This window comes from Felis catus, chromosome F2, assembly GCF_018350175.1.
Source record: "Felis catus isolate Fca126 chromosome F2, F.catus_Fca126_mat1.0, whole genome shotgun sequence".
Lineage (NCBI taxonomy): Eukaryota > Metazoa > Chordata > Mammalia > Carnivora > Felidae > Felis > Felis catus.
This window is the reverse complement of record NC_058385.1, coordinates 81,565,846-81,579,249: the sequence shown is the minus strand read 5'-3', so window position 1 is coordinate 81,579,249 and position 13,404 is coordinate 81,565,846. Positions and strand designations below refer to the sequence as shown.

The following is a 13,404-nucleotide window of genomic DNA, read 5'->3' as shown; positions in this document are numbered from 1 at the left end:
CCCGGCCGTTTCCTCGCCATGTTACACCGCTCTTCCTGGTGCCACTCACTCCGGGTTGTGTCCCCGTGTGTCCTGGGCTCCGTCTTCCACGTCCGACGTGCTCCCGTCAGGGGCTGGCAAGCGTGCGGGTGCCCGGCTTGCCGCGCCGAGACCTCCCCTCCAGGCCGGCGGTCACCCCTGCGTCCTCTCTTGCTGCTGGCTCCTCCCGCTCTCCCTGCGCGGCCCGTCTCCCCTCGTGGGGCATCCGGGAAGCCAAGTCCAGCGGTGACCTCGGCAGGCATCCGGGATGTGAGGCCCACGCTCCTTGGAGCACGTGCGGGGCCCCCGGGGCCCCCCCTGACAGCTGTCCTGTTGGGGCCAGATTTCGTCATCCGCTCCAACCACCACCGTCCCGTCGCAGCCGGAAGCAGCTGTGAGAACCAGCGCGTCCGTCCAGCCCGCTTGCGGATTTACCGGGAGCCGGGCGGCCCATCTTCTTGCTGAGCTGTTCTGTCCGGGCACATGCAGTTGTGTGTCCTAAAGTTGTGTCGCTTATTTAACAGCTGATGCATTTACTGTTGTTCTAAGATGAGTTACTGAATATAGCTTTACAACCATGTTTTAATTTGTAACCCAGTAAGCACCAGTGGACGTCCCGCCCGTAAACCAGAGCTCTTTGGGGTGCTCCGGAGTTCCTGGCCGTGGAGGGGCCCTGGCTGGCAGACGGCTCGGGCAGCCCGCTCCGTGGGCCCCCGCCGGCCCCGGGAGCTCGCAGGTCACAGTCCTGCCCTCTCGCGCTCTCGCGTGGGTTTTTGTCCAGGGCAATGGAGTAGTGGCTGCGATGTGCTGGGAGCCCAGCCCGGCCTGCTGGGAGCGCTCCGTGGGCCGAGCCAGCGCCGTCGGGACGTGGCCGATCAGCCGCTCACCGGACGGGTCTCTGTGCACATGGCACGTGTGCGGCCACCCGGGAAGCTGATGATCCTGGAGGGTCCCGGGGGGCAGTTCATGTCTGGAGATGTCCCTTCCGCCGCCCTGGAGCTGTGGTTCACCGGAGAAGCAGGTGGGGCGGGCAGGAGGCCGAGTGCCCGAGGCCGGGACGGCCGGTGTCGTGTTCAGGCGGCGATACAGGCGGTCGTGTTCCGAGAGTGCCGGGACCGTGGGTGTCACTTCCTGCTCTCTGTGCGCCTGGGAGGCAGGGCCTCGCGTCCCCCTGATCTTACAGATGGGGTCGCTGAGCCCACAGAGGGTCAGTGTCCCGTCCGAGCTGCATCGGTGCCACGTGTTGAGGTGGGTCCGGCCCAGGCAGCCTGTCCCCAACCCTCCCGCCGACTCGTGAGGCTCAGAAGAACTGAGCTGGAGCCAGAGGCTTGGCGGGTTCACAAGCCCCGTAGGTTCTCAGCTCGGCAGGCAGGGGTGGGCTTGCTCAGGGGAGAGGTGATTCCCGGTGTCTGTCCTCACGTGAGGACAGTGGAACAGGTGGGCACCCGAAGGGGCTCAGTTGGGCTGAGATGCAGGGGTGGGGACGACGTGAAGCCAGGCCGGTGGGCTGGGCGGGCAGGGGCCCGAGTGACCCTGGGTCTGGAGCACTAACTCCTCTTCTCTCCCTTCCTGCTTTTTGTCTCCTCCAGCTCTGTGGGAAGGCAGTGGCCCTGCTCTCTGTAAAAAGATGTCCTATGGATCCATCGCTGGCAGCGGCGGCCTGGGGAGCCACGGCCCTTTCGGGGGACCCTCCAGACAAGGCTATCAGCCCCTAGGTAATGACAGTGGCTCGTGGCGTTGGAAGGATGGCAGGGGTGGCAGTGGGCGGGTCTCTGCTGTGTCGCGGTGGTGGCAAGGGTGGGTGGGCTGTGGGAGCAGTGCTGCCTGTGGCCAGGGGCTGGGGCGGGGTGGTTGGTGTTGGACTGGGTCAGCACCAGGAGAGGCTTCGCTGGGAGAGGCGGCCCGCCGTGGGGACGGACCTGGTGTCTGAGGCCATTCTGGCCTCAGGCTGGCACTCAGCAGGTGCCCCGAGCTGGTCTGGGGGTGCCTGGGGTACCTGGTCAACAGCTGAGTGGATGGATGGCCTAGACTGGTCTTCCTAATGACAGTGTGGTGCAGGGGTGTAATTTTTGCAACACACAGGGGAGGAAACTGAGGCCAGGCGGGCTCAGGGCTCCATGCAGCTGGTGCAGGGCAGAGTGGGGACCCCCTTCTAGGACTCCCAAGTCCCCTTGCCCTGTCCCAGCACCGCCTCACTCTGAACAGCGTGGTTCTGGCTTCTTTGTCTTCTTCCTACTTTTGCCTGTGTGTGTGTGTGTGTGTGTATGTGTGTGTGTGTGTGTGTCCGTCCGTCCCCACAGGGCCCCCTGCTGCCTTTGCATGTCTCGGAACTTTGTTCCGTACGATTTATTATTCTGCCGTTTGCTGGCTTTGCTCCTGAATCACTGATGTCGAATGTCGCTGTCCCCTTGCGTCTTCCTGCTCTGTGGCTGCGTGGCACCTGCACGGGTCCACGTGCGAGGGCCAGCGTGGGCGTCTGTTTGGGGCGCCGTCGCCCGGCAGGTGCAGGGGACCCGTTGGCTGTGTCTGGGCTGCCGCGCACCCGAGGCGCGTGCCGGTCCCGCTCCGGTGCCCCTGGTGCCCCGTCCTGGTCAGCTGTGCTGGCGCCACCCCGGTGCCCTTGGCGCCCGTCCCCGTCATGCCGCGTGGCAGCCGGTGGCGGCCGGTGGCCGTGTGCGGTCTGTGGCGGGGAACAGTGTCTTCTGGCTTCGCTTTCCAGTTCTCTGGTGACCGATGGGTCGGGTCCATTTCGTCTCCAGCTGAGAACTATTCGCCTTAATTCTCCTCTCAAGTTTGCTGTGTTACTGCTGATCTGTAAGGGTCCCTTCTGCGTCTCAGACGGACCCGCCGTCAGCTGGCCCTCCGCATCTTTGCCCGGCGGGGGCCTGCTTCCCTCTGTGGTGCCTGCTGGGCGGGTGCGGGCTGCTGGAGCGCCTGAGCGTGCCTGTGGTTTCTGTCACCTTTGCACTTTGGTTCACTGTGACAAATCCTGGCACGAGCTGGTACCGGGTTTCCTTTCCTACGACGAGGTTTGATTTTCCGGGGTCAGTCTTTCACCACCTGGACTTCTGTTTACGGTGAGAGGTGTGTGCGGGGGTGGGGCCGTGATGCTGTTTCTCTAGTCCTGGGGCTAGTCTCCGAAGATGCCGTCCCATCCTGCAGGCCCGCACAGCCAGAGTTCTGGGACAGCTTCCGCGTGGGCTCTCTTGGTCAGTTTTTCTCATCCTGCCCCAAATCCCGCCTTAGTTTTCAGGGTTACGGGTTTTGGTATTTTTTTTTTTAATTTTTTTTTCAACGTTTGTTTATTTTTGGGACAGAGAGAGACAGAGCATGAACGGGGGAGGGGCAGAGAGAGAGGGAGACACAGAATCGGAAACAGGCTCCAGGCTCCGAGCCATCAGCCCAGAGCCCGACGCGGGGCTCGAACTCACGGACCGCGAGATCGTGACCTGGCTGAAGTCGGACGCTTAACCGACTGCGCCACCCAGGCGCCCCGGGTTTTGGTATTTTTTACGTAAGTTGTCCTACTTGTTTTTCTCAGACATGGCTTGGGTGTTTCTGGCCCTTCGTTCTTGAACATGAACTTCAGACTCCCGCCCCTCGGGCCTGGAGCATTGGCGGGAGCTGCCGTGCACCTGCCGCACTCACCTGGTACAGGTGAGTCCTGGCCCCGTCATCGCCGTGGGCTTCCGGTCCGTGAGCACGCCTTTCTCTTCCTCAGATCTTCTTCCGTATCGTTCAGTAAAGTCTTACAACTTTTACCGTAGAAATCTTACATACCTTTCGTTAGCTTTGCTCTCACGAAGAAAACGTGTTTGTCGATGCTGTCGTAAGCGGCACCGTTCTGAATATTACACGTTCGAAATCTTTGTTGCTGGTTCACATACACAGTAGCTGGTTTTTTAAAAAAGCAGTCATGACGTTTTATTTAGTTTTTAAACTTTCAAGGTGTGGACGGTGTCAAACGTAGAAAAGTGGACATTGCAGCGCCCGGGTGACTCACTTGGTTAAGCGTCTGCCTCTTGATTCCGGATCGGGTCATGATCTCAGGGTCATGGGATCAAGCCCCATGTCGGGCTCCATGCTGACAGCACAGCACCTGCTTGGGATTCCCTCTCTGTCTCCCTCTCCATCTCCCTCTCCGTCTCCCTCTCCCTCTCCCTCTCCCTCTCCCTCTCCCTCTCCCTCTCCCTCTCCCTCTCCCTCCATCTGCCACCTGCCCCCCTGCTCGTGTGTGCACTCATGCCCCCTCTCTCTCAAAAAAAGAAAAACAAGGAGTAGACACAATAACGTAGCGGGCCCCGGGGCTGCCCGCTCCACCTCGTCAGGTGTCTACTCGTGGCCTGTCCAGCTCCTTGTGCCCTTGGCCTGCCCCTGCGTCATTCTGTGGTGAGTCCCAGACATAGCGCGCACCCTCTGTTGACGTGTCCACGTGCCTCTGAGCGCCCCCAGAGGGCCTGGTCACATGTGCCCCGTTGTCACTCACAGCTCGGTGGCCTCGCGCTGGGAAGCGGGACCCTGGGAAGACCCGTGTGCTGACAGGCCTCCCACGTCTCTCGGAAGCTCGAGCTTCTCCATCGTTTTGGCCCTTTTTTCCTCGAAGTTTATTTCTTGAAGAAACCCCGTTTTTCCTGCGGAGCGTAATTGATTTTTGCCCCCCAACTTTATATCCTGCCGTTCTGCCAAACTCCTATTGACCATAATCATTGTCTGGATGGTGTTCTTCGTAGATAGTGACATTTTTTTCTCTTCTTCCCCAGTGCGTTCGCCCTTCTTCTGCCTTCCTGAGCTGCTCAGAGCCTCTGTGATGCTGAGCGACAGGGTGTTTGTCCCCTGTGTGAGTCTCTGGAGGGACAGGACTCTGTGTTCCTTAAGTGTTTCTGGATTTTGCTGCAAAAGCATCGGGCGTAGTGTTCCCTTTGGGGAATGCTTTTTAGATTAGCACTTCATGTCTCCAGTTGTAAAAACTACCCAGGCTCTCTATTTCCTCTTGGGTCATTTTGGTTAAATCAAAGTGAGACCTCCGTCTGCTTCATGTAAACGTTCGAATTTATGGAAGTGAAATGTAGACAGTAGCCGGTGGTTGCAGATGAGGCAGCCCTGTGGCGTCGCTGAGGGCCTGGCCGGGGGCCGCCTGCCCCACCCTGCCCCACCACCTGGACGTGCGTGACCTCCCATGGACCGTGGCAAATCCCAAAGGCTGGGAGCCTCACTCTTGTGGTGGCTGCTGTGTTACTAACGGTCACGGTGTCTGGATCGCATTCTTTTTTTTATTCCGGTAGAGTTTATTTGTGCCTTCCTTATTTTCTTCTTTTACGATCGTGTTGACTGAGGCTTGGCTGTTTTGTAAGTCTCTCTGACAAACTGACTCCTGACTTTCTTGACACCTTCCAGTACACGCGTCTGTACGTGATTGATCTCTGCTCACATTTTTATTGTTTTCTTCCTTTTTTCTTGAAGCTGGAGCTGTTTGATTTTTGTGACTCCTGAGGAGGATGTTTACCTCGTTTGTGTTCAGTTTTTATTCTTTTGTAATAAAACCACTTTAGATTATAAATGTCCAAATAATCACTGCTTTCGTTGAGCGTCAGACATTTAAAAGTGTATAGTATTCTTAAGTTAGACTTTGGGTGTATTTTCTCATTTCCGTTATGATTTCTTCTTTGACTCGGGATTTATTTGCAAACTGTGGTTCATCGTTTCCAAATATATGTTTTTTTTTCTGGCTATCTTTAAAAAATGATTCTACTTAATTGCATTTTTGCCAGAAGAGGATCTATATTGTCCTGATTTGTTGACAGTTGTCGGGACCCGGCTGCTTATACTGTGTCCTCTGCGGGGCGCCCTGAAAAGGGTCCGGGTAGGGGCCTGGGCGGTGGGGCCGGGCGGAGACCCCCGTGTGCGGGAGCGGCTGCCGTCACCCGGGACCCGCTGTGCACCGAGCCCTGGGGTACATGTGACCCTGGAGGGAGTCATGCAGAGCTTAGGGTGACCTCTTCGTGGAGGAGTCACAGCAGGAAGTTGACTGGCCGACTACTAACACGTGAAGAACTCACATAAATCGAAGGGAAACCCGACAGTCCTCACGCAAGCAGGCCAACTCGTGAGCTCACCGTGGACGGGAGGCCCGGGCCTCACTGTACCCAGAGAGACGGACTTGGAGGTGACCGCGTGCCGGCTCGCTCCGGAGGGGAGGGCACGGGCGGTTCCCGGACCCCGCAGCCTGCCCTCTCCTGGCCCGGTGCGGCCGCCTCCTGGACAGCCGGGAAGTCACCGACCTGTGGGCAGGGGTGCCGGGTGCGGCGGTGGCCGACAGAGGATTCGCTGAGCGAGCTGGCGGGGCGAGGCGCAGCCTGGGTCGGGCTGTGATGGGGGTGTTAGCGTCAGTTGAAGGTGGCTGGGCGGCCTCTGCACACGTCCAGACGTGGTGACGGGTGTGCTGACTGGAGGACGCGGAGCCGTGCCTGGAGCGTTCTAATTGTGCGTGACCCCTGCCCCCACGGTAACAGTGTTCGCCTCCAGATACCGTCATCACAGATGATCTGTATCGTTTTCTTATAACTGTCTGCGTTCGAACTTCTCCTCGCAACCGTGTGTGTTCTAATAGTCAGAAACAATAGTTGTCTCTGGACCCCCTCAGAGTTCAAGGGTCATGTGATTCCGGAGGGCAGGCCACACGGGCTCCTCCACAGGTGTCTGGCGACCGTGTGGACTGAGCAGGAGGAGGTGGGCAGGGCCCGGGCTTGCCGTGGCCAGATGCCAGCGTGGCGAGGTCGTCGGGTGGCGATGCGGGCGCCAACTGGGCCTCCAGTCTCCCTGCCCCCACGGGGGGAGCTCTGGGGGGCCCGAAGCAGAGGGTGACCCCAGTTGCCAGGTACCTGGACGCTGTTACCCGGGGAATGCGTGCCCGCAGGGGCGCCTGGCAGGTGTCTGGGGAGAGGACCCGCCCCGCAGGCTCCCCACGAAGCCCTTCGGGAAGAGGGGCTGCGGGAGACGGGCCCTGGCCTGGAGGCTCGTGCTCAGACCCACAGATGCCTCCGTGTCGGCCCTCGGCCCCCGCCTCTCTCTCACGTGCCGTGACCATCCGGGGCCGCGCCTGCCTCCCCACGCACGGAGGAGAGTTCTCTCGGTCTGACTCGAAGACGTGCTTGTTGCAGTTCTCCGTGGCCGGGGAACCTCCACCCTCGAGTAAGCCGGCTGCCGTCCCGCTGTCCCGCGTCCTTCCCCTGATGGCACAGGCACAGGGGCCACCTTCCCGGAAGGGTGGAGGCTCCTCCCGAGGGGTGCCCTCCTCCCCGAGTCTGGCCGGGGGCCCCGGGGGCTGCCTGTGTGCTTTGGGCTCTTGCTGCCTGGAGACGTCTCCCACCCCGGGTGGGGTCCTAGGGGGATTGCTTGGTACAGCCCTTCTGTTCCTGTCACACTGGGCCACCATGCCCCTCCTCCCCCCCGCCCCCCTGCAGAGCGGTGTCCTTTGCTGTCCCCTCTGGGGAGATGCAGGTCTCAGGCCTTTTCCGGGAAGGAGCTGCCCCTTCAGGAGCTCTGAGCTGGGAATGGCCTGGGACAAGCCGTGTCCCTGGGTTTCAGAGCAGCTGTCAGTGTGATCAGGTCCGCCGACACCTTCTAGAGCTTGCTCCCTGAAAACTGCCTTTTCAGAGAGCGCTCCAGAGAGAACAGGGTCACACAGACAGCCCCGGGCTCTGGTTTGTGTGGCCCCAGGCTGCACGCACCCCCTCATCGACTCAAGGTGCCATGGATTGAAGGGCACATCTCTCAGAGACGTAAAGGTGTTTTTATAAGGCGTGTCTTTGGTTGACGCATTACAGGAAAATGTGTCCAGGAAGTGTTTTTGAATACATGAAAATTACCAAGTGTCTCCCCTGGGGGACCAACCCCACGATGGGAGCCTGTTGGGGGCCAGGGAGCAGGAGGAGGCCGCTCAGGTGCCCGGAGCCACTGCCCCTCAGCTGTGCAGCCGAGAGGCAGGAGGGCGGGTTTTATATTTATCTTCACTGCCCAGAAGCCACGGAACAACGTTCTTACAACAGAATGCTCCCGTGCCTGGTTGCTGTGGTGATTTTGAACTGCCATAAACATCCCTAAGGCCTTGCTCCCCGTTCGTGTACATCATTTGTTGCAGACAGGTGACAGGTAACACCCGCTGAAGGCCTGGCCTGGTCTGTGGGCCGTGCCTCAAGGCCCTGCTCTAGGCGATTTCGTCCTTGTTTGGGGTCACCTTTTGGAGTAATTGTGGTTCAAAGAAAGATCTGGAGCATTTAAAGTATTGAACTCCGTGCTGGCCTCCGGCAGAGGGTTTGGCAGTCTGGGAGGGCTTCTTGGAGGAGGTGGGACTGAATGGAGCTTCTTGGCGTGGATGCTTGGAGGGCTCAGGGCACCTGCTGTCCTGTGTGGGGGCCTTGCTCTGCCAGCAGCACCCGAGCTGCTCTGTGGACGGGCTGGGTGTAACTGTGACTGTCCCTTGCTGTCTGTAGAGTGCGCTAAATGTTGGACCGAGTATGGAATACGCCATTTCCCCTGCCCGTCGCCAGAGAGCAGCCCGCAGGACCCCTGTGTGGGCAAGGACGGGGAAGGTGATCTGGGGTCGGCGGGCACGCCCAGAGGCCCGAGGGCCAGGAAGCGAGGTACTTCCGCTCGGGTGCTGGGTCCGGGAGGGTTCCGGGGAAGGCCGCCCAGAGATGCCCAGCGCCGAGGAGGGAGGGTCAGCGGGCGGGAGCTGGGTGAGGCGGCCCGAGGCTGGCCGGGATTCTGGTCGGTCTGTACCTCACCCCCGCTAGCCTTTCCCTTCTCCAGGGACGGCAGATGGTGTGGCCGGGCTGGACTGGTGACACAGGGGTACGGCATGAGGACTTGTGCTGGTCGGGGCCCCGTGGGCTCCAGGGATGAGGCTCAGACCTGTGGGACTGGTTCCCTTGGCCCCTTCACTCCGGAGCCGGGATTCTCCCCGCAGGGGGCGCTGGTGAGGGAGAGTCCGGGTCCCTGGCGTGCGCTGTAGTGAGGGCAGGGGTGTGGGCCTCTGTAGAGGTCGCCTTCTGATTGACGAGGACCTGGAGGGAGACAGGCGGGGGGCTGCTCTCTGCGTGCTCCGCGGGGCTCAGACATCCCTCTGCCCTCGGGGGCTTTCTCCTCACGCCTGGGAAACCCGTGGTCTGATGGGGGAGCTGCCTCCTCTGCCCTTACAGGTGGCCCCCTGCACCCCCGGCAGGCATGTGCCGGCTGGGGACAAAGATCCCAGCTGGGCAGAGGCCCGAGGACCTGCTGCTCGCACGCCCAGCCCCGGACCCCCGTGTGTTGAGGACCGCAGGCTGCGGGGGCTCGGAGGGGTGGGGCGGGGCCTCTCAGCCAGGGCCGCCGGGCGCGTCCGTGGCCAGGCTGTCCCCTGGGGAGGGATGACCTGGGAACGCTCCTGCCTGTCTGGTTCCTTGGATCTCGATGACGGCTGCCAGAGGTGGCCCTTTCTGGAGACGTGCCCCGCAGCCCGGAAGTGAAGCGCCTTGCCCGCGGAGCCCAGTCGGACCTGTGGACACCCACAGGGAGGGGCCGGCAGTGTCCTGAAGCCGAAGCCGGAGAGGAGGCGCCCTGGGGGCCACCCCGCCGGCCCAGGGCCTTAAACACCCGCCTTTTGGTGCCGTTCCAGGGCCAGGGGTCGCCCCCGAAGGCAGCGGGACACCAGAGCCCGGCTCACCGCCTGCCGCGAGCCCGAGGAAGGACTCTGCCGGCGGGGCCCACAGCCGGCTGGCGGGGCCCGGCGCCACGCGGGCCAAGAAGAGGAAACCCAACTTCTGCCCGCAGGAGACAGAGGTCCTGGTGTCCAAGGTCAGCAAGCACCACCAGCTGCTGTTCGGCACGGGGCTGCTGAAGGCCGAGCCCACCCGCAGGTACCACGTGTGGAGCCGCATCCTGCAGGCCGTGAACGCCCTGGGCTACTGCCGCCGGGACGTCGTGGACCTCAAGCACAAGTGGAGGGACCTGCGCGCTGTCGTGCGGCGCAAGCTGGGCGACCTCCGCCACGTGGCCCGCGGCCCCGGCCGGCTCCAGGCCTCGGCCCTCACGCCTGTGGAGCAGGTGGTGGCCGAGACCTTCTCCTGCCAGGCCCCCGCCCCGGAGGGCCTCGGCCTGGAGCCGCTCAGAGGTGAGTGCCTTGCCCCGGCCGTCCAGCCGGCGGGAGGCGCAGGCCCGCGGTGGCCTGCTCGTGGCCAGGCCTCGGTCCTCGTGCCACGCTCTCCTCCCCTCTCCTCTTCCCCACACGCACCACCTCTGGTGGCTCCCGCCCCCGGACTCGCGCACTCGCCTGCCCGCGCGGGGACAGCCTTCTGAATGTCTGGGCACGGCAGGTGGATCCACCTCAGCCCTGACCTTCGCGGCTGCAGAGCGGGGAGCCGGGCACACGACACGGTCGTGTCGAGACTCGGTCTTCCCCCCAGGACTCCGCTTCCTGCCTCTGGACCCCGGCCCCCAGGAGGAAACGCGTTTCCTGTTGCTGTCCCGTGTACGCGCACACACCCGAAACACGCGGGTTTCGTGCGCTCACCCCACGTCACCCTCTGTGCCTCGGCGTGCCCCTCTCTTGCTCTCCTGTCCCGTCCAGGGCTCTTAGCCTGTGCGTGAAGTAAAGCGCTCCCGCCGACTCTCTGGTTTTAAGGCCTGGGTGGTAGAGGTGGGGTTTGGCCTGACGTCCAGAGCCGGCCCCGTGGCATCGGGATGCGGCGGGGGTGGGGGGGGGGTGGGCGCCTTGAGTTCTCTGGGGCGTGCTGCCCTGTGGGGGTCACTTCTCGAAGGTTCCTGTCGGGCACAGGGGGTCGGGGGACCCGTGGAGGTCCAGCGGGGCGTCAGAGAGCCCAGTGGGTGGGTCCCAGACAGGTGCAGGGACTGCTGGGTGGGGCTTTGCAGCGGCAGCAGCCTTGGGGCCAGAGGCGGAGGAAGGCTGGTGGGGAGGGGGGGGGACGGCAGGTACAGGGGAGGTGTGGGGGGTGTGCAGGTCATCTGTGCGTGCCTCCTTGGTCATCGGGACTGCCGGTGTTAGGTCCTAAGGACCGTTTCTAAGTCCGTACCTGGTGTTCGGCTTTGAAACGGGGCCAGAAAATACACAAAGAACGTCAGAAACAAAACAGAGGCAGACACGTGTTCGTGCAGCAGACAGGACAGGCGTTGCCTCGCTTCTCCCCCGCCAGCCACGCATTTGGGGACGTCGTCTCCGCCGGTGGCCGGCAAGGCGGTGGTCTGGGTGCCGCTGCCTGCGGTGTCCTCAGTGGCACCTGGTGCTGGCCGGGGCCACGAAGCAGTGGGATCCCAAGGCTGAGGGCCTCCTGCTCTGTCATGTCAGGTGTGGACACCTCCATGGCCTGCCGTGGGCAGCGGGAGAGCTCGAGGTGCCCAGAACCTGTGCCTCTGTTCTTTGGTTCCCGTGTTCTTCCCGGACGGAGCCTAACGCTTGCCTCCCTCCTCCAAGACCGGACTGCTGCCCCGCACCCCGAGCTCGAGGCCCCCTCCTCCCTGGCCCTGCTGACCCTGAGCCCGCTTGCGGCCCTGCTCTGGCCCTGGCCCCAGACTGAGCCCTGCGCGGTCCCTCGGGCTCCCCTCTGCCTCCTGGGTCTCCCCTTCCCCCCGTGGGGGGAGGGGGGCCGGTGCATTCGGCTCAGGGTGGAGGTGCTCTCACTGGTGGGGGACCCAACCACACACCTTCCTCACAGCCCCGCCCTCCGGCTCCTCCCCCTCCAGCACTCTCCCCCTCCCCCTCCCCCCAGGTCCCTGTCCCTGTTGCAGGCCCTGAGGCAGGAGTGTGGCCCCCCTGGCACCGCTCCCTATGGGCCCCTCGGGCCCTTGGCTCCCAGCACCGGGCTTTCCCGGCTTTGTGATGGTTGTCCACACACCTTCTCACCTCCCTGGCACCGTGGCCTGCCACACACCTGGGTTTCGGGGAGTGGCTGAGCATGTGTGGGAGGCTCCATGGTGTGGCCCGGGTGCAGGTGGCGGGCCTCGCTCTGCACCGGGGACATCCTGCTGCCCGCCCAGACTTGGATCTGGTCACATGGCCTTTCTTCCCCAGAGCACTTTGCGGGGCTGTTGTTGCAGAATAAGGAGACGATCTCTCCGGGAGAAACAGGAAAGTACAGAGTACCTGTGTATTCAGGGTCATCCCCCTGAGATCTGGTGCTGTCCCTGCCTCTCCCTGGAACGCAGCCCCTCCCTGGGTCCTCCTTGGTGCCCTCAGCACGGGCCCTGGGTCGAGAGCCAGGCCAGGCGCCCCCAACCTCGCACCTCCTCTCGCTCTGTCCAGTGGGGGCTCCCTGCTGCTTAGGAAGGAGGACGCCTCTGATGCTCAGAGGATCCCGTGCTGTCCCTCTTTCCTTCCTGTGCCTCATGCACACGTGGGTCAGGATCCACTCCCCCCACCCCCCACCACCGCCCCGCTTCCTCCCTCCGCTTGGTGCAGGGGCAGAGATCCAGCCTGTGTCCGCAGGGTGAGTAGACCCAGAAGTGGAGCGTCCTGTGACGCCTGAACGTTGTGACTCCGGTCTGCTCTTAGAGCGCCTCGGTTCTGAGTTTCCGCTCCGGTTGGCAGAGGTGGGGCTGGCCAGGGGGTCTCCCTGTGCTTCTGCTCCAGCTGTGTTCTGGGGTGTGGGGTACACCCGGTGGGGCTCCCCGTGTTGTGCAGCTGTGATGAGCCTGTGAGGCTCAGAAGGGGGATGCCCTCAGGGGACTGGTCCCCCAGCTCTGCTCACTGTCTGCCCCAGTGCACAGTGGCCCCGTGGGGTGGGAGGCAGGCGGGCACTGGTGACCCCACTGGGTTCCACGGAATCGGCAGCTGCTTGGCTGGGCCCGGAGGCCAGAGGTGCGTGGTCCCCTGTGGAGGCCGGCTGTGTGTGTGGGGGGGAGGAGCCGAGGGGCCGGCCAGGGGGCCTTGTCCTTCCCTTTGCCACTGGTGCCCGTTGGGTGTGCTTGGACTTGCTCTCACTGGGGGTTGCTCAGCGTGGGGCTCACACATCCCCGCGTCCTGTCTGTGGGACGGCCAGTGTCGTCCAGGGAACGGGCTGCTGCTGTCATCACCACCCTCCTCGGGGCCCTGGGTCTGTGCGGGCGCGGTGCTGGCGGATCCCCAGCAGCCCACCTGGGCAGCAGCGCCCGCGCACTGGGCCACTGGGTTTCTCCCAGACCTGTCTGCTCTGGACCCGAGAGGCCCCCTGACTTCCTTGCTCATCCCGCGTCTGGGGCACCGTACTGCCACTCGGCCTCCTCCTGCCTGGCCCGAGTGGGCACACCGTCCTTCAGCCAGCCCTCGGCGGCGGGGCAGAGCCCAGCTGTCCGGCCGGCCCATGTGACGGGGCAGGTGGGGGCGATGTGCGGCTCCAGGGGGCTCCAGCGCTGGTCCCT

At 63.0% G+C, this 13,404-nt stretch overlaps 1 protein-coding gene across 16 annotated transcripts in view; it reads left to right on the top strand.

Moving 5' to 3' along the window:
- Positions 1-13,404, top strand: part of TSNARE1 (t-SNARE domain containing 1) — a 153,150-nt gene that overhangs the window by 35,256 nt on the left and 104,490 nt on the right. For 12 of the 16 annotated variants that reach the window (XM_045049986.1, XM_045049983.1, XM_045049979.1 and 9 more), the window contains 3 exons: positions 1,608-1,733; positions 8,508-8,657; positions 9,671-10,165. In XM_045049986.1, coding sequence (XP_044905921.1) covers positions 1,608-1,733; positions 8,508-8,657; positions 9,671-10,165 — 771 coding nt within the window. Of the gene's footprint in view, positions 1-1,603; positions 1,734-3,559; positions 3,676-8,507; positions 8,658-9,670; positions 10,166-13,404 lie in introns of those variants that run through there. The other 4 variants (XM_045049982.1, XM_045049984.1, XM_023248697.2 and 1 more) reach the window with 4 other exon arrangements.